At 39.7% G+C, this 20,627-nt stretch overlaps 1 protein-coding gene across 9 annotated transcripts in view; it reads right to left on the bottom strand.

Moving 5' to 3' along the window:
- The window catches only part of svilb (supervillin b), a 56,995-nt gene that overhangs the window by 25,809 nt on the left and 10,559 nt on the right, over positions 1-20,627 (bottom strand). For 5 of the 9 annotated variants that reach the window (XM_032565705.1, XM_032565708.1, XM_032565707.1 and 2 more), the window contains exons 1-16: positions 20,378-20,587; positions 17,858-17,921; positions 16,033-16,124; positions 15,891-15,948; positions 15,195-15,343; positions 13,359-14,190; positions 9,412-10,716; positions 8,433-8,606; positions 8,321-8,358; positions 7,630-7,694; positions 7,233-7,369; positions 7,033-7,128; positions 5,498-5,780; positions 4,680-4,736; positions 2,453-3,086; positions 151-622 (exon numbers count right to left, since the gene is read on the bottom strand). In XM_032565705.1, coding sequence (XP_032421596.1) covers positions 151-622; positions 2,453-3,086; positions 4,680-4,736; positions 5,498-5,780; positions 7,033-7,128; positions 7,233-7,369; positions 7,630-7,694; positions 8,321-8,358; positions 8,433-8,606; positions 9,412-10,716; positions 13,359-14,190; positions 15,195-15,343; positions 15,891-15,948; positions 16,033-16,124; positions 17,858-17,921; positions 20,378-20,438 — 4,517 coding nt within the window. In that variant the 5' untranslated portion in view covers positions 20,439-20,587. Of the gene's footprint in view, positions 1-150; positions 623-2,452; positions 3,087-4,679; positions 4,737-5,497; positions 5,781-7,032; positions 7,129-7,232; positions 7,370-7,629; positions 7,695-8,320; positions 8,359-8,432; positions 8,607-9,411; positions 10,717-13,358; positions 14,191-15,194; positions 15,344-15,890; positions 15,949-16,032; positions 16,125-17,857; positions 17,922-20,377; positions 20,589-20,627 lie in introns of those variants that run through there. The other 4 variants (XM_032565710.1, XM_032565713.1, XM_032565709.1 and 1 more) reach the window with 4 other exon arrangements.

The raw sequence follows: 20,627 nt of genomic DNA, 5'->3' as shown, positions 1-20,627 counted from the left end.
TATAACGAAGTTTCTGTAAACAAAATGGCCCTTCAAAAAATTATTGAGCTCATTTTAATTCGTCATGAAATTAATTAATTGATTAATTGCTTATTGCGACAGGTGTAGATAGAGTGTGTATACAGATAAAGTTAACCCGATGAGTCTCACCTCTCCTTGATGGACATCTGTTTGGTGGACATGCCGTCAGACAGTTGGTCTCCGGGCTCCGTGGGGGACAGCAGGTCTCCAGAATGGACACTGCTCTTGCTGAAGTCCTCGGGATGGTCCGGGGTCACGACCTGAGACTTGAGAGCCTGGGGGAAGGAGTGAGGTTTAGGGGGCGTCTGAGGTGGCACCTGAGGTTTGGCCTGATGAGGCTGGGGGGCGACCCGAGGGTACGGCTTCGTTAGGGTTTGACCTGGAGGTTTGGGTTGGGGCTGCAGCGAATGGGTGAAGGATTTGGGGTGGGTGGGCGGGGCCTGGGAGTAGGACTGCGGCTGGATGTATATAGGGGGTTTGGGAAGAGTCTGAGGGGGCTGGAGGATGCTTTGCTGCTGCTGGCCACTTGAAATGTAAGACACAGTCCGGGATGATACCTTAGCTATCAGCGGCTTCAGCGGCCCTGGGTGATCCGGCAAGTCTGAAGGAAAAATAGACCACAAACATGTTTTTGCAGTTTCTGAAATCATGTTGAAATTAAGATTTTAACATGATTATTTTAATAGCAACAAGTAAAAAAGTTCTGTTTTCATTTGACATGTAACGGGACAAAGAAAAAATTTTTTTTAGATGGATTGATCAAACCAGATTTCAACCAGTATATTTTTTTAATAGCACCGAAATGCACCACAGAACATTTCAGTGCCATCAGATTATACAATGACCAACCCTGACTGTTCTTAATTAATCTTTTTGGGACTGATTTATAGATTTATTTATAGATTAATAAATTTCCATGTGCGTTCTTATTTTATTTATTTATTTCTTCTATATTTAGTCTTACTTACAATGTCACACTTCTGTATTTTTTAAATAAATGTTTTATTGCCTTATGATTTTTTTTATTTACCAGTATTTAACACTTTGGATTAAGTAGCTTTCAGCATAAGCTATTCTATTCTATTCTATTCTATTCTATTCTATTCTATTCTATGGCAAAATGACCCAGATATGTTTAATAAAATGTTTGTGGTATGATTTCTAAGATTTTTTTGTTTTGGAAATAATTAGTTTAATTTTATCCTATGCTGTTAGTTATGCATTATTTTAAAATTTTTAAAAACATCTGATGTTTTCTGAAAAAAATGCTACTTTGTATTTTCAGTTCTGTTGCTGCATTTTTTAAAATCGTTTTGTTCTCCCTTTTCCTTTTCTTTGTTTCCTGTTTGTTGTTGCTTTTTGGCTTTTTATTTTTATTTTCAAAATCATGTCAATATTTTCCTAAGATTTTATAAAATTAAATGATTTTTTGTTGATTATCAGCGTTAATAGGAACATGCTTTTATAACCTCTCCTTGCTTTGTTGCTGAATAACACTTTGTACCTAATAGCCATTTTAGTAACCAATACAGTCACTTGAGCACAACAATAAACTAATCTCTAGAGCTTTTTTTGATAAAAGAGATCGTTTAATCAGCTAGAAGTGTATTAATTACCCTGTGGGGACAACGTATGAATGCAGTAACTAAATAAATGTCTTAGTTATTAGGATATCTACCTGTTTTTCTGGTTTTTTATTAGCCTTACTGCATGGGTTGAAAGGTTTATGGTTTCAGAAGAGCAATGAGTAACTGGAGGTTTTTCTAACCTTTTGAAAGGACAGAATAATGGACACTTATGAAGGCCGAGTCACGTAGTACTAACAAACAGTAGCTTGTACTTCTACCTGCTTTATTTAAGTGTTGCCCTGCCCTCTTTTTGTCCTTTCATCTCTTTCTGCTCTGTTTGTGTGCATGGGAAAAGACAACCCCTGGACACAACCTAGATTAGCAGATAAAAGCAGGTCAGGTCCGCTCTGCTGTAGTCTGAGGCGTAAAGTGGTGCAAAGTGGGACCACGGCTACTTTATGGGTCACGACAGCGCTGGCATTCGATCAGAAATCTGTGGTGCCGTTATGAGGAAAGGGCTTCCCCTTTTCCAGACAAAGAGCTTCACGAGGTACATTCATGAAAAAATATGCTAATTAGATACAGCCTGAAACGCCTCTCTGCATCAGCCAAATCAAACACTCCCAGCTGGGATGTGCATGTGCGGGTGTGTGTGTGTTTGTGTGTGCAGCCGGCACAAAGCAGTCATGCGTGGGAGTACACTACAGAAGACAATGAGGATAATAGGAGCAGACCCATTTTGGTGGGCATTTCTGGTTCCCTTTTTTGTTTCTTTTGTCCTCTTTTCCTCTTACAGATCTCTATCTTCTTTACTCCTTGTTCTGCTCCATTTCTTTTCAATGAAAGTGAGTGATACCACTTACCTGAGATGCCTCCCTGGCTTCTCTTTGGCTCCTGTTTGGAGGAGCTGTGAGTTGCTCCTCTTCCTCTTTCCTCCTGGGATTCTGCAGCTCTCCTGCTGGGCGGAGGCTCCGGCTCGCCCCGCCACACAGACGGTTCGGCAGAGTGCTTAGGATGCTGCGGCTGCTCTCCTCTGTCCCTGTCAGAGGAGTGCAGCTTCTCCTGAATGCCGTCTTCCCTGGCTCCTCCCTGCTCTTCCTCTTTCCTGCCTCTCCAGCCCTCCAGCAGCGCCTCCCTCTGCTCTCTGTGGCCCACGGAGGATGAGGGGACACCGGGAGGGGCCCCAGCTTTCTCTGGGCTGTCAGGAAGGAGGGGGCAGGGATCGGGCTGCCCCTCCTTGTGGCCTTGGTGCCCTCTCTGGGTCAGGGAGAAATACCGCGGCGCCCTCTCCTGGTGGACGCTGGCGCTGCCTGTTGGGGCCTGTTGTTGGGCAGGGACGTACGGGATGGCAGTTGATTTCTCTGGATGGAAACCGTCATCGATGCCGCCGCCACTGCTGTGTGGGGACATGGTTACCGTGGTAACGGAGGCTTGCGAAGTGACGGCCGCTGCGGATCGGACCAGGGAGACGGACAGCGGCTCCAGTTTGATTTTCACCTGAAAATGCAGCAACAGACACGTTATAAAATTGGGAAGTAGAAATTTTCTATAAAAACCAGATGTTTGGATCCCTAGGGGCCCCTCATGCCAAAATGTCAAAACAAGATGGTATCATTCCTAAGCTGCTAGATGTGTGTAAAAAAAAAACAAACTACAATTGTTAGCGTCATTTGTAATTTTTCAGTTGTTAACTGTATGGTGTTTGCTTTATAACTTTATAATTTTCTGTTTGTGTTATGTAAAGCACCTTGATCTGCCTTGCTGTAATATGTGCCATGCAAATGAGCTTGATTGATTGATTACTAAATAGTATACCAGTATTATTATGGCTGTTTGTTTGTTTTTTTAACCAAAAAAAACAAAAAACTATTTGGGATTTTGAAATGCAGAGTGGTACTTAAGTGTGTCAAATTATTTTAACTATCTGAAAGTAATATCAGCTAATAAACACAAATTTTGCAGTAAAGAAGTTAACAAGTTTGACATCTACTTTTTACTTTTACTTGAGTAAAAATATGTTGGAGTATTGGGCTACCAAAAGATTACCTAAATTATTTTCACTTGTTAAATACCGCAAAAATAAGAAATTGATCATTATTTGCTCAAAATTATTAAGTTTACATTGTTTTCTTCAGTGTTTGGTATAACTGCTTTCAAAAATGTTCTGTTTGGGTGAGACGTTTTTGGTATTCACCCATAACCTTCTCACAGTAGTTTACTGGAGTCTTGGCACATTCCTCCGACAGAACTGGTGGAAATGTCCATAAATTCTCTAAAGATTGACCTTGTAATGCTTATGCAATGGAGTGAGTTATTTTTCTGCCAACATCTGGCTCAGGAAGAATTGCACTTAATATTGAACTTGGACTTAATATTGGAAAATGTCAGTGGTGGGCACTGCTAACTAAAACCTTAGTCATAAACATTAGTTCTACCGGTAATAACGCAACACACCAACATAGTATTTAGCAGAAGATAATGCTAAAGCACTAGCTTAAATTCAAATTATAGCTGCTTTTGACAAACCTAAACCCATATGTCCAACTGTATTCAACTGAAAGTTTACAAAACAGCTAATTGAATTAATGCAGAGTCTATCTGATGAATTAGTTTAGGGGAAGCTAAGTGTGCTGAAAGTTTTCAAAGATAGCAAAAGCTCTAATCGAAAAAATAGCTCCGCTATTAGCATATTAGCTGATTAGCAGAAGTGTGCCCACCACTAGCAAATTCCAATTTCTAAATCAGCATCAGGTACAAAATGTGTTCATCGGGACATTCCTATGACCTAAGTAAGTAAATAAATAATAAATCTGGAATAATCTATCTTATTTCTTGATTTCTTTCCCACATTCAAACATTTCATACTTGTTGTGCAACAAACAAGCATGTCTTGGAAGCAGCTGCAATCAAAAACAACAAAACAGACACCCTAGACTATCCATTACATGCTGTAAGCAACACTTGATATCCACCGTGCTTGAGCTGTTGACATTAAGCCACTACCATATATAGCACAAACACGGCTCACGAGCAGGACCAGTCAGATCAATACCAAGCCAGAACCAGACATTGACAGCAGAGGGGTCTTACGTGTTCTCCCTGAGGGGCGTCTAAATCCCTGTTACACACCGCAGAGGTTACAGTTTCCTGTGTGGACACCAGTTATTGATCATGACTCACAACATGATGAAGACAAACTGTTTTTAAAAAAGCACCTGGCATCCTGTGTCTGATATTTTTTAAATCAAACACCTTTTTCTGTGAAGCTTTGCCATCCTACAACAATTTTTGCATTCTCTGCTAACAAGTAAGGATTCTGCATCAGAGGAGTTGTACTAATATTAAAAATCAATAAAATAAATAAATAAAAATACACTGTCAATTAGGGCTGGGTGATAAATTAATTTTATTAATTAATCAATTTTTTTGGTTTATGAAGATTTAATTTTTGGAAAATCTAGATTTTTTTCACCAAAGCGCTCCGTGGTTTCCATAGAGCAGAGGGATGCAGAGCCGCCATCTTGTATGACAAGCAGTTTTTACTTTTAAGATATTTTTCTGGTAAAACTGCGACTTTATTCTGCTAACAAAATGCCCATAATCTTGTAATTAAACAAAAATTCTCGTAGTCTAATTCTAATACTCTGTCGTTGTACAACTCCTGGAAGGAATGATTGAAATAAAAGCCACTTTTTGAAGACATTTTCTGTCAGCTGTAAAGTCTTTTTAGAAAACAATGTAAAAAAACATTTATTAAAATTGTATCTGATATGAAAAAAGTTGTAGATTTTATTTTTAAGCCACATCGCCCAGCCCTCCTGTGAAGAAAAACATCCTTACCTTTGACATAAAGTATTTTCCTCAACATTTTCAAACAAACCAGTTAATATGTAGTGAAATCGAGGTACCTGCTCCACTTCTCCCTGGGTGATGGGTTGGGTCTGGAAGCGGGCGTTGGCTCTTCGCTGTCGGGTGTCGCCTCGAGAGCCCTCTTCTGCTTTAACCGTGGGATGTGTGAGGCGGTTAAAAAGGGCCATTTTCTCAGACAGACTGAGTGTGGAAAAGTCTGGCTCCTCAGGCAGAAGCTCCTGCCCATCTCCAGCACCGGCAGCCTGGCTCTGTTTCTGAAGGTCCTGCGTTTCTGTCTCCTGCTCCTGGGCTGTCGAGCTTGGCTGCGAAGAGGCGTGAATGCTGTGGAAGTGACAGTCGTATTTTCAGTATCTGAAAATGAAGTCATTATACATTAAAAAAACCCATTTTGCAGCTGTCCATGTTTATTTATTTGAGGAATATAAATTTTACCTTTACTATGTTGAGTAAAATTTGGGTAAAATATGGGTTCTACAAGACATGTTCTTTAAACTTTGTCCACAAAATCATTCTTAGGCAATAAGATTTTATGATCTGTTTTGAATTCTATTCAGAATGAACTGTCTTAGTGGTGTCTTGTCACTTTAAATCCAAATAAGCTGCAGCTGACTACACCCCCTCAAACTCAAAGTTTTCACTCACAGGTGAAAATGGCTGCCAACAGATGCGTAATTATAGAACTGTACATCTTTGAAAAGCATTAGTAGAGACTGCTGCACAATCAACGAGAATGCAGTAAGTGGTTTCTTGATGGTAAGTGAACAACAAAGCAATTGTCTTTTCAGCAGTCATTGTACAGCAAATACAGCGGTAAACATGCTAGAGCTCCACTTGGGTTGCTAGGTGATGGGCTGGGTTTACTGGGTTTGCTAGGTAATGTGCTGGGTTTGCTAAGTGAGGGGAACTTCCTGCTGATTTGTAACTTTACATTCTGTAGGTTTTTGAAACTGCTCATTTTCCAGACACCAAAAAACAAGGAGATTTTTTTTAAGTGCTTAGGATGTTTTTAGAAACAATTGAGACCCAAACATTCAAAATGTGAATTTTGCATTATAAGTTCCCTTTAAGACAAAATATTTATCTCAGGCATAATAAATATAAGTAAGCTAAAAATGTGTCAAAAAAAAGTTTACAAATCAAACAATGTAGATTGTTCGTTTTTTGATAAGACTCCTCCCACGCTTGTGGTGAGTAAAACTTTGTAAACAATTCACAAGATACACAAACCCAGGGCATGCAAAGGGTTCGAGCTTAGACCTATTCACCAGCCATAAACAAGCATCAACACTTTTTATGGCAATGGCCTGTTGTACAAACAGTGACAGCTTTTTGCCCTACAGGCAGCACGAATTAGAGAATCAGCAAATAAATTAAAAGCTAAAATTGCATATCCTTCGTACAACCAGGAGAGGGAGATGAAGACGGATAGATGGCTGCAAAAGCAACTTCAGCTTTTTCTTTTCATGATTAATATAAGGCTAAAGCTTAATTGTTTTAGAATCATTTAGTCTGTTGGACAAAATGTTATCAATTTTAGCCTAAACTGAGAGAAGTTGTTAGGTGTCAAGCTCACCTGATGCTAGCTACACTGGTGCTGGCTGCCATAGGACTGCGGACTTGACTTGGACTTGTGGGGGTTCCCTCTGGTTGTGATGATGTGGTAGCGTCACTAAAAATTTAAGACAAATTTAAATAATGAAGAAAACCAGCAGTAGATCATACAGTGTCTTTAAATTGCAAAATATTAACAATGACTATAAAAGCATGATTTACCTGGAAGCATTGACCACCTCTTTGTTGGTGACAGGTTGTGTGTGGGCGCGGTCCTGAACTCTTCTCAGGCGTCGTTCCACGGCAGCATTTCGTGAGCGGGGTTTGGGAACGCCTCCATCTGATGTTTTTTCTAACTCCTGAAACAAGATGTTAGCAAAATATCACTTTTAGCAATACCATCCTATATAAAGCCATGATATAGGCCATACATAAAATATTACAAAAATAATATTAAAACATCTCTTAACCAATGTGAAATAAGACAGAAAGACTTAATTTGTCACCCCTGTGAAGACAAAGTAGTAGTTTATTTTGAGGTTTTAGATTACTTTGTTTGCTGTTTAAAAATGTCAACATCTGATATCTACTGCAAGAGAATTTTTTTTTTAAAATGTACCCTGAAGAGGCACCGTTTTGCAGCCACACTCATCTTGGCTCTCTCATCCACCTTTTCTTCACCTTCTGAAAAATAAAGACAAATTTTAGTTCTAAAACATTTCTTTTCTAAAATGACGGCAAACTTTATTTTAGACATGAATTTATTGTCTTAACATGACATCTTGGCCACTGTTTTGCTAGCAGTGGCATCATGCCTTCTGCTTAGGTTAGCGCTGTGTGCTAGCTTTTAGCTTCCTGAGGACAAAGCCTTACATTTTGTTTTGAGTCATTTCATTAAATAAACAGTTTGCGTTCATTCATTTTGTGGTACCATTTTCTAGTGCGAACATGTAAGATAGATGGAAAAGTCTTCCATTGTTAACATTTCTTAATCAATTTGGGCATAAAAAGTTTTTGTGCTGCTAGATAATCGTATCTTTACTATCAAACTAGGAAAAAAGGCTGATCAGGGTGAAGTGGAAAGCTCTGTGACATGGAGAGGGGCATTTAAAAAGACAAAACCACAACGTATTGCTCTCAGACACACCTCAGAACAGGGGTAAAGGTTCAAGATTATTTTTAAAAATGGGATCCGTAAAGCTACAATAACGAGGAATTCAGACCAAAGCATCGTAGTTCCTCTTTATGAACCTCACAACTGAAGGATTTAAATGTGAAAAGAAAGGATTCAAAAGCATGGCTGCAGGTACCTTCAGCATCTTGTAGTTGTGACGGGCTAAGACGTGATCTGGAGAAAAAAATCAAACAGCATCATTGACAATTATTATTATGCTGAGGGAATAGATTATTACAAATAGATACCTGTCCGATTCCAAACGTTCTGCAGATGTAATGGGTTGTGTCCGAAACCTCTCTGATGTGCGACTGTCTCCTGGAGTAATGTAACGTCGAGGCCTTCGAGTCTCTCTATCTCCATCGCCGCTGCTGCTAGCTGGCTCCTCATCCTTAACTGAAAGATCTGCTTTAGCTGTCTCACTTCGGGGGATTGGTAGAAAATGTTTGACGAGAGATACAAACAGAAAGTGAAACTAGAATAAGAAAATGTTCTTGTTCCTCATAGACAACTTAAGAAAAGCAAAGCCTCACATGTACATATCATAGCAACAATAAGCACGACCAGAGTGACATGGGAATGCAGTTACGCTTTTTCTTGCATGCCTGGGTTAACAATGGGATCGCCTGTTTTCTTCATCACATGCACACTAGGGTAGATCTCTGTGTTGGTAACCAGTTCAAGGTATACCCTACCACCTGACCAAAGGCTGCTGGAGATGGATTACATTTTATACCTGGGCTTGGCAAAGAATTTGGAAGGTATAGAAAATGAATGAATTACCAGAATTAAACATTTCTTGGTAATGTTCATGTGGGCAGGGGCCAAGTGGCATAATGGTTAGGACTGTTACCTCATTGCAAAATTTTAGTCTTAGTTTGGGCAATTTCATGCTAATTTTGTATGTTCTCTCCTTTTTCTCTCCAGGTACTATGTTTTCATCAACAAACTGCCATTCTGAGTGTGTGAATACTTGATGTTGTCATTTGTCTCTCTGTTGCCATGTGATGGACTCTTGCTCTGTTCTTAAAAAGATTAAGCAAGTATTTCAATTGAATGAATCAACTGAACATGCAAATATTGGTGAAATGACTAGCAGACATGATCCATGCAGCTTTGGTATTATTAACATGGATTATTCATCCACAATTTAGTTGAAAATGATTAATAAATCACTAGCAAACTGTTACTCATAAAATGCAAGCGAGTTCATGCCAGTAAACCTACAGCTCTGGCTTCCGGCTGGCATTCTCCAGGTAAGAGTGTCGCAGCTGTGCAACTGACACCCTTGTGTCCAGGGTGCCCACTTCCCCGTTAGCTATCCCAGGTGGAGGGGCAATTCTGGCAGCCTCTCTCCCGGCTCCTGCTCTCTCAGTGTGATACATGATGGAGTGCTGACTTACACCTATGTCTGACATGGAGCGGGTTCTTATCTTGGGTTTGGGCCCTCCACTTATTTCCATACTTCTGTGTTTGGCCTGAGGCAAAGAAGAGCCTCTCTGGAGGTAGACAGCTGAGTCCAACCTCTGATGCTGTGAAACTGTCTGCTGAGGCACCATCTCTTTTTTAGTTTGGGGATTTTGATATTGTATTTGAAAGTCCTCCACTTTTCTTGGGGGGTGTTTTGTTTGCAGCTCATGCTCTCCTTGAGACTGTCTCTGGTTTTCCTGAGATTGTTTCAATTGGTTGTGCTGATGTTCTCTTTGAAGATCTTGCTGGATTAGAGTTGTATGTTCAACCCTTCTGGCTTCATACTGCTTCTGCTCTGGGGGTTCATGATGCATTATTCGGGACACTGGATGGTGCACCAGCTCCAAGGACTGATCCTGTCTATGCTGCTGACGTACAGAGGAGTAGGCAGGCTGCATAAATCTACAAACTCTCTCCTCTTGCGTGTCATGACTAGAAGGATGCTCTCTTACTCTTTCCCTGATTCTCTGAGCTTTTCTTTCCCTACCCCTCTCTCTTGGCTGCTCATCATCCCAATCTTCCTCGAAATGACTCCTCCTCCTCCTCTCTGGGCTGATGTTTTGCCACTCCATGTCTTCATACCGGCCCCTCTGAGGATCATCCACGCTGCGTTCCCTTCGGCGAATTTCAGATGGCAACACTGCCTTCCTGCTCTTTAGCAGGCCCTCTGTCTCTGCTTCTTCTTTTAGGACTTGTCTTGCTTCTATTCTTGCCTCCCTATGAGCAGCGTAGATTTGGTCGGCACTCACCCTTCTTTGTGGTTGTACTTCCTGGACTCCTGAAGGTGTCCCAGTTGGCAATGGAGCATTCATGGCCACAATAGGCTGAGGGTCCACAGCAGGGCCAGAGTGTTGGTACTCAGATGTGAAAGGAGCAGGATGATGACCTGAATTTGGCTGAGGTTGTGGAACTGTCCTTTGCTGGGTGTGCTCTGACTGTTGTGTTATGTACTTTGCAGTGCTGCCATGACTATGATGTCTGTTTTGGAGGTTCCTGTCTGGACTTTGGTCAGGGTGCTTTCGTGGTGTTTCTTCTCTGGACAACCGTTCTCTTACTCGGATTCTTGGAAAAGAAATGCATATCAAACATTAAGGTTTCAGTCCAATTAAAGAATGACATCCTTGTCAAAATCCACTACATAACACCAACAAAGACATATCCCAAGGTGGTAGAAATAACATCTGCCTTACACAAAGATTGGTTAGAAAATACAAACCAGACATTGCCCTAGTAACAATCATAGAACTGTGATTACAGCTTTCCATGGCTGTTTACACAAAAAAGTGACAAATGGCCTGCATTTGTATAGCACGTCATCAAATCCAAGGACTATAGTGCTTCATACTATAGAGTCACCCAGTCATTCTTGCAGCTTGACAGAAGCAAAGCTGTCACACAATCGGTCACTCTAGGCTGAGACAGGCAGGGGGAGCAGGGAATTGAACCAGCATCCCACTGGTTACAGGACAAATCTGACCTGAGCCACTTATGCCCCAGTAGACACAGTCAAGGCATGAACTAAGTGCATCCTTTCTACTTCTGGGATTTAAGAATTTCAGTCAGGTGCTGAAACCCCAATAGCACCTGACTATTCGGGTCAGGTGCTATTGGTTGATCACAACTTTGTGGTTATGATCAACTCCACAAAAGCAAAAGTTTGTTGTTTTGGAGCACATAGGTGTGCTTAACATAATGACAGGGAGGACAAGTATTGGCCATGGATCTTTCCCTGGTGGGGCAAAGCAATTTTTGCTCTCACTAGAGAATGGTTATAAGCTCAGTCCCAATTAGAAATCACTCTATGGTGAGAAAGTGTTTTTCACAAGTGGGAGCAAGTAGGACAGCTGCACGTTTTCACCTTGAGTTTGGCCAATTAAGTGCTGAGATAAATTGGATCTCAAGCCTCATTACCACCTTAGGTTTAAAATTTCACAACTGAGCAATCAGGAAAATACTGAAATTGTTGCTTTTTATAAAGAGTTGCCAGACAAAAAACAATGTTTTGTTTCTAAAAATAATGGCACAACCTAATTTTAGCAATGTTTCATCTGAGAAGAATTGAACTGTTGCAAGTACAGTTTCACAAAAGACCTGACTTCCTCCACAAGGATGTGAGAGACTGATAAAGTCTGATCAAATGACTACTGCAAGTTATTCCTACAATAGGCAGTTTTACTCGTTACTGAATCACATGGTGACAATAAGCAAATCTGTTAATGTAAATGTCTCAGTTTTGTCCAACTGTTTTTGAAATCTCAGCAAATCATGTTACCTTTAAATGAAACCTACAGTGGAAAATTCTCGAACGTAAGACTATAATGGGACTCATATCAGCTCCTAAATCCTTCTCTAATACAGCAAGATCAAGTAACAGCGTGCCATTAGAGCTAAGTCTGAATCCAACTCTCCCTCCAGAAAGACTTTATGCCAAATAGTAAGTCCAGCTATTTTCATCTCTAACCCAATGACCTCTGGTAGTCAAAGGTCACCCTAATCTCATTGTGGACCGCTAAGCAGGACATAAGTGACGGGAATCGGCTTTATCTAAAATGGCAGGAAGTGCTTAAACATTGCTTGTGCTTCTTGAGTACACAATCAATGTGATGAGGCCACAAGTGGGACTTTTAAAGCTATCTGAAGAGTGACAAAGCACCGATTAGAGTCACAGATCAGCACTACCAAACCAGAAATAATACAAGGAAGTGACTCTTTACCACATAAATTACTGCTCTTTTACAATGTAAAATATTCCTATTTCCTTTGACTTGAAATCCATTTGAGCAACTTCTGTCACAAAACTTGAGGTACTCTTAAATAAAGAACATACATAAGAATCTTCCTTTTACTTGGTCTCTTTGGTTTTATCAGCTAATGAATTGAAGCTAAATAAAAAGTACAAAAAACACCATAGTTACTAAGCAGACCCTTTCAACTGCTTAAATCAATGCTATGTACTTGTTCACAGGGAATTTGCTATAAACTGCTTCCGTTTTCTATCTTCATTTTTTATGGATTTTGAAATTTCGTAAGTGGATAAACAACTTATGAATAATGTAGACTTTCCTTAACTTCTTTCACAAAAGAGTTCTGTCGTACAGATGAAAAGCAGACTTCTCTCTAAATTTAAATTGACGATTCAAAATTCACCAGTAGAGGAAAAATGTGTCCACCGTCGCAAAACCAAACCAGACCGTATACTTAGGTACAGCAACATATTTGCCCAACTTGTCTACTGTATTACTGCACACAAAGATTCTATGAACAAACGAAAACGTTGTGCATGTATCATAACATTTACACATTACACATGAATAAAATAGTACAATTTGCTTGAAAAGCATTCACCTGACAAGACACACCCCTGTGCAACTTGAAACAGGTGGAGAGATTCTCTAAGTTTTAAAACCTCCTGTGAGAAGGTAAATTGTCTATTTGGACTTTCCACAGACTTTTCTCTAAACCTTTTGTTGACAAAGTAAAATAAGCAAACACACAGAGGTTATGAGCGTTGCTTTTGTTTTTACACTGTTAAGTCTCATTTACCTCAGTTTTTCACCTGCTGGTAGCCAATGGAAACTGAACCACTGAACCATTTTGCTGTGTTTATTTTAATAAATTGCTTTGAGAAGACACTTGTTGTGAATTGTCTTCACCCAAAGTGCATGTTCAATGCACTTACTAATGCCATGTTTCTTTATACTCACCCCTGCCTGTTGAGGATGCTCTGAGCCTGCTGCTCTATGAATAAGTCGCCAGGCGAGATGCCGTAGCGTGTGGAGGGCAAAGATGCACGGCGCGCTGTGCGAGGAGAGCTCGGCACCGTGGAGATTGTGTGGTTTCGGGTGGAGGCGGGGCTTGGTTCTCGGTGGGACACGTCATGTTGGTGGGGGTGCTGCCTCTGTTGTGGCTGAGGCTGGTGCTGCTCCTGCATCCGGCCTCTAGATGTGACTAGATGTGAGCGTTCCTGAGCTCCGCCTCGGCGGTAATTCTCCACATTCATCGCTCTCTCCTGTTCTGAGAATCTGCCAGGTCGTTCTTGAGTTGGGGGAGGAGCTTGATTTGAGTGGACCGGCCTCGGTGGGTCAGCAGTGGCAGGATCTGGGTGTGTGGTCATGTAAACTCGGCCCACTCCAGAGCGGTATGGTACCTTCGGCTCCCGTCCGTGAACCTCCACCTCTGTTCTCTCTCTGTCTCTCCTGGCGGTGGTGTGTCGGTCAGAGTTGTCCTGTTCACGCCGGGACCGGTAGCGCGGTGTGTACTCAGTGTCCGCCTCTTGATCCAGGAGGATCCCATAGCGCTCTGACAATTGCCGGCGACGCTCAGCTTTGTAGCGGGCGATGCGCTCAGCCTTGGAGCTGAGGTTGGACGGTGGACCTGACGTGGGTGTGGATGAGGTGGATAATGTCACGGGATCGACGTAAACCACCACAGGCTCTGGGCGTCTGCTGCCAGTGCCACCTTTCACCTGAGGTGTTCTGTCTGGAGAGGTCACCTTCTTCTGCGGCGGCTCCATCTCTTCTCGACTGTAACGCCTCACTAGGGTAAACAGTGGAAATAATTAAGCGATTGCATTATTTAACGAGCAATGACTGTGCAAGTTTGAGTCTTTTTTTGTAATATTTAGGCCAACATGAATTTATCTGATCAACAAATGTTAACTTTGGTATAAAGTAGAGTTCATTGCTGAATCAATCAATGCTATGTGCCCAGGTAAAGAGGCTGTCACATTGGCCCAAATCAACCTCCCTCCACAGTTCCACAATATTTAATTCCACAGTTGGAATTAAATATTGTCTTTTCTACAAATGTGGAGGTTTGTTTACATGCTTTAAAAATACGATAAAATTCACTAAAATAGCCATCACAGAATAGGTCTATGGGTTATACAAAACATGTTCATAACATTTTTTGCACAAAATCATCCTTAGATAATAAGATTTTAGTCTGCTCCTTTTCAGAATGAGCTGTTTAGGGCATCTTGTCACTCTAAATCCAAATAAGCTGCTGCTGGCCACGCCCCCAAACTCAACATTTACAGTCGCATGTGAAAATGGCCGGAAACTAATGCGCAATTACACTACCGTACATCTTTGAAAACCAAAAGCAGAGCCTTGCTGCACAACCAACAAGAACACAGTAAGTGGTTTCTGGATTGTAAGTCAACAACAAAACACTTGTCTTTTCCAGCATCCACTGTACAGCACATACAGTGGTTAAACCAGCTGACCAAATGTGTTGGAGCTTCACTGGGGTTGGTGATTTGTGACGTTACATTCAGAAAGTTTTTGAAACAAATAATCAAAAAACATTAACTTATTGACAAAAACTGTCTGGGTGTTTTTTAAGCACTTGTTCTGTTTTCAGAAGCAGTTGAGACCAAAATGGAAGCAAAAATGTGCAAAATGTGAATTTTGCATAGTGTATCCCCTTTAAATATGCCTACACAACTATTTGCATTGGCAAATTAAAATACCAGTGTTAATTGTAAAGAGTGCCTAAAGACAAAGAGTTATTTATTTACTTTTTTAAATCAAGCTTACCCATCCCACGAGGCTCACAGGGGTCTGAAGCACGCGTGTACCGAGGTGGATCTTCTTCCAGCATCCTGTTGGCTACAAAACCACCTGGCACCAGAGCAGGTGGCGCTTCACTTTCAATCCCCTCTAGCCGCCGGGCTATCCTTTCTTTCCTAAAAGAGATTAAAGTTAGAGCCTGAAAGTCAGCAACACTTCACCTGTCCAAGTCTTAAAAAAACGCTGTCAAGGAGTTTGATATCGGTGTAACAGTACATGTATTTGTACTGAAAATATCCAGGTTTGGTACAAAAAATAAATAAACCACCGCTTTGCAGAATGTCTATGTTGCATAACGTTACATAGAGCAGCTTTTAGGAAAAGGACTCCCGGGTTTGAATAAATCATTAAATTAATTGTCTAAAGCAACATGAAGCTGAATGCAGAAATTACTCGTACGGAAGAAAAATCAGCTAAAGTCCAAATCCAGCTGCCTGCTACATTCAACCAGTCCAAAGTACTACCCAGCACTTAACATAGATTAATTTCAGTTGAAGCAATTTTCTATTACTTATTGTTATTTTGCCACTGTAAAGTCATGTTTTCCTTTGTTCATTGTTATAATTTTTTATCCATCCCCTAATTTAAGCAAGTCAAAATCTTACCGAACTGTTACTTTAAAACCAAGTCGTGATTTTTGTGCTTACATCAAATTATGCTTACCTGTTCATTTCCAGATCCTTGCTGATGGCTTTCTCAAAGTATTTTTTCAACTCCGACACTAAAAATATGAAAAATAAATCTAACATTTAGAAGTCATAAAAAAAGTTTTTTTGTTGTTGTATTTAGTGTTATCGATACACACCCTTGGGAAGAACGACCAGAAGTTTGGCATCTGTGTCTGAAACACTCTTGACCAAGTTGGTCTTGTCTTTTAAGGAGAAGTCACTCTGAAAACTTAGAAGATAAAAAAAGAGTCAATTATTCACATCCTGGTTATTATTTTAACCAAAGTTAAAATAGCCTGTTACTCGTTATTAACGAAGACCAAATCAAGAGCTTGTTCCTATTAACCCATTACCCTACGATGAACCAGTTTACATCCCTTTAAGCACAGAAGTGGATGAGAGGTGAACCGTCTTTATACAAGAGAACAAGTCAAGTTGCCTCCCAGTTAAGCTCTTAAAGGGTAGAATGGAAAATGTAATAATCTTTGCACAGCCAGAACGCTTCTTGGCTTCAGCTGACTCATCTTTAAGAGGAGATGGAAGGTCACAGTAAAGCTCTGCTGCTGCTGAACGCATCAAGGCCCAAATTAAGAATTAGGTCATTAAATAATGTCACACCATCCAAAGGAAAAAGGTGAAGAAAGGTTTCCCCAGCAGGCCACGCCTATCACTACGGCTTTCCTTTCTTTACAAAACTCTTCCCTAATTATTCTCCTATTTTATCTGAATATCTTTTGTTTCTACACCATCATCTGAAGGAAAACTAGTGTTTATTCTGAGGTCTTATCATGAATTTCTCCAAAGATGTACATTATATCATATTAAATATCTGTAATATAACTCTGTTGGACTTTCCACTTGTTTCTGGATTTCTATTAAATCAACTTTATAACACTACTTGCTAAAAACTAGATGTCCATGGGGTTATTATCCACTACTTGCCCATGTTTAGTCCAGAAAATTATGTTGAAACTTTGATTTTTTTCTACTCTGCAAGTTAAAAATAGAGCATAAGCAAAGACAATGAAAGTAAAGCTTGGTTAGCCTGTATCAAATTATATTTGCTCATCAATAAACCATTTTATGGACAACCACAATAACAAGACAGTGCATTACCATCTTTTTCATGCTTAATTAATAAATATGTTCCCAGGTGACATTTAAACTACTGCAGACAGTTCTTGGTGAAGTTGCTGCTCTTCCAAATATTTCACAGCATCGCACTGAACATAGTTCTGAGCAAAGTCCCTCTGATAAACATAAATGTTCATATAATGCAGTGCCTTGTAGATCTACTTTAAAATGTACAAATAACAGAAAAATTCATTTTAAAATCTTGAGTTATCAAATTTATGTGTCACAATGGCTCAGTCCAAGTCTGAGGCTAAATCCAGCTGTTAATCTGAGGAAAGAATAGAAACAGTTTTTTGCAGAGGCTCTTTGTCCAATCTGGGATTTTAAAACATTTTGGAAAGACTTCAATCTTACAGCTGCAAAATGTGGTTTTAAAAATGACTGAATTGAGCTGCCAACAGTAAGTACATACAGCATATAATGCCACAAGTTTGTAAAACAAAATGTAAATTAAACTTTTTTCCTCTTTTTCCATATGAAAATGGAATTGACAAAGCAGCAGCAGGCGATTTCATCAGGTCATTCTTTCAAAGATGAAAATTAAGATATGATTTTATGGTCCATCTAAAATATTTTCAAAGTTGCAAACATAGTTCACACAAAGCATCATGGGTAATAGAAATAAGGTGTGTGTGTGTGTGTGTGTTTGTGGGGGTGTGTGTGTGTGTGTGTGCTTTATTTGATGGCGAACATAAAAGCAACCTGTTAATCCACTCTTTCTGGTTCCTGCTAGAACATTATCAGTTTGCTTAAGAAGAACATTTATGTCACTAATATGCACACATTTATTGATTAAAACATAAAGAATTAAACGTTTTCCTTTCTTACCTTAGAGCTTCTGTTGGTAAAGAGGTTGAGCTGGAAAGTTTTGTAGGAACTTTAGATCCAAATCCTGAGAAGAGAAACAGGAGGCCATTTTTAACATTGTAAATAATCTACACAACCATTTTCAGTTCAGTGATGCAGACATATTGATAATCAAACTACACTCAGCAACAAAACAAAAACACTTTTTCTGTCCAAACCATGAACTGTTTTTGATCTTTGGAGAATGATATGAAGTGCATGGTGTGCAAAATTTATGAGGTTTTGTTCGTTGCACCTTGTATGTCTGTCTGTCTGTCTATATGTATTTTTATGTTTTGCTTTAGAAGATAAATTACTGCCAGTTTTGACAGCTTCAGGTATTCTGTTTTAAGAAAAATCACCACTTATTAGCTGTATTCTGCCTTTTTAACATGTTATCAGTCTCTTTCCCAACCTTATTTATAAATATTAATAAATTGTCTCAGTTCAATAATAAAGACTTCACAATTCAAAGACCACTTATGTCGGCAGTATTACTACTAAAAATTGCAATAATCATATTGTTTGTGATTAATCCAAATGTTCTTCATTGTCCCCACCACCATTTTGACATCACAGTCTGTAATATCTGTATTACCAATTCTGATTAGAACAAAACTCAAATATTCAGCCATAATTATACAAGATGGTTGCTGAGATCAACAAAAAGCACACATTTCCATCTGCTACTTGCTATAGGACATATATTCTTAGATTAGTGAGTTTGTGGGTAAATATTTGAACATGTACTTTTTACTCTTAATAAACCTTTCCATCAAATTCTTGTTTTTAAAATCATTGATGTGTACTGTAATCTGTAAAACATTATTTAAAGGGCTTAATTAATACAGCATTCATGAAAGCAATTAATGTACTGCAGCTCATACTCATATATTCAACTTTAATACTTATTATACTAACATTAAACTTTATCACAGCAGCAGTTAAATTTCTACCACAGCAAAAGTCGATTACACTTCATGTTATGGTCAATTTCATGCCTCACTATCAGCTCATAGTTGGCCTTTTAACTCTTATGTCACACACAGGAGACGCATCGTATTTCTGCTTCAGACGCCTCCAGATTCCCTCTGACTAATTTTGGCCTCCAAGAACTTTGTGGCAAAACACTGCAGCTTTCTTCACTTCTTATGGTGACAGGAGCAGATCAAATCCCAGAAAGAGAAACTTTTTTTGATGTCAAAAAAACCACCAAGGTGTTGGGTAGAACACCTGAGGTGGGTAGAAAAGTCGTAGTTCACAAAGTTTGCTCCTCATGAGTTGTTTTTTTTCTCTCAAATACATACAGTCGATTCTACTTGGGTTTCATTTCCATGTGTTCCATGCAGTCGCATTAATAAATACCATAATATTTGCATAATTTGTTTTTAAATAAATCAACAGTCTGAAGGGAAACATATTAGAGGTGTGCACTTGTGTGACCTCACAAATATCCTTCCTCTGGTGGAAAGCCCCTCGATGCAGATGCCAGTTTAGCTTCCCTTGGAAACCCTGGAGGCTGCCAGCTAAACAAACAGTCCGAGGTTCAAGACGGACATGACCAAAGAGCAACTTAGGCGCTAAAGTCATCATGATGAGGCAAGGGATTGTCTAAAAGTATTCAGAGCCTTCAAATAGACTCCGCAGGTGAACTTGGCTGCAGCTTTCAGCTAAATGAGAGCCTAATTAACGAGATAAGGAGTAAGTGAAGTATCAACACCTGAGGTGGTAGAGAGGCTATAGAAACTATAACATTATCACTACTTCTACATATTTTACTCAAAAGTAAAGGTAAAAAGTAGCCATCCAGGAAATTACTCACGTAATAGTAAAAAAGTAACTAATCAAAACATGAATTACTTAATATTTAAATAGCTGTCATAATGGAGACCAAAACAAAAAGTTATGTAGAAATGTTGGTATTTTAAAGAATCAAAATTAAAATAATTCATATAAATAACAAAATTAAGCAAGAGAAACATTTTTCCAAATCAATTTCTTTCAATATAAAACATATGAAACTAACAAAAGCAGTAGGTGTGTCTCTGTGTCTGGTGAATTTTTGCTTCAGAATAATTAAAAGAAACAGGGACATTTTTGAAATTTTCTTTTTTGTCATCAGTTGTTTTTACCATTCTTCAGCTAGATAGCACAGCCACCAATGACAACGAATAAACAGTTTTCCTCTTACGGTGAATTGTCTCCCCACCATTAGCACATTTAGCAGAACATACATGAGCATGATTGACAGCACTAAGACCCTCCTCCGCCTCTGATGGGTTGTTTGTGACCAAGAGCAGAGTATTTTTGCATACCACAATAGCAGCAGGTGGAGGAGCTCGATTTTTTCACAGATCATTTGTCTCATACCAAAACATGGTGACAGTTTTAGCAAATATGTAAATTATTTAACTTTACCAAACAAAACAAAGCAAACAGAAACCTGGAAAATAACCGTGTCACTCTGCTAAAAGTCAGTGGTTCCTCTTCCTCAGGCCTTACCTTCCCTACACGGCTGCACATGGTTCACATGGAAACTAGAGATCCATGGGTTTCGAAACATCTTTAAAAAGGCGAACCAGAGGACGGCTTGCTCACAGCCGTTTGCTCACAGCGGTGGCAGCGGACAGGTAAAGACAGAGGTGACACACACACACACACACGCCCGCAGCAGAGAGAGAGACGGACTTAACGCAAGCTGCAACCCACACAGACTGGGAGTCACACGAGAATGAGTGCAGGTGTGTGTGTA

Source organism: Xiphophorus hellerii, chromosome 6, assembly GCF_003331165.1.
Source record: "Xiphophorus hellerii strain 12219 chromosome 6, Xiphophorus_hellerii-4.1, whole genome shotgun sequence".
NCBI classification, from domain to species: Eukaryota; Metazoa; Chordata; class Actinopteri; order Cyprinodontiformes; family Poeciliidae; genus Xiphophorus; species Xiphophorus hellerii.
The sequence above is the reverse complement of the archived record's forward strand: the minus strand, read 5'-3'. Positions and strand labels throughout refer to the sequence as shown.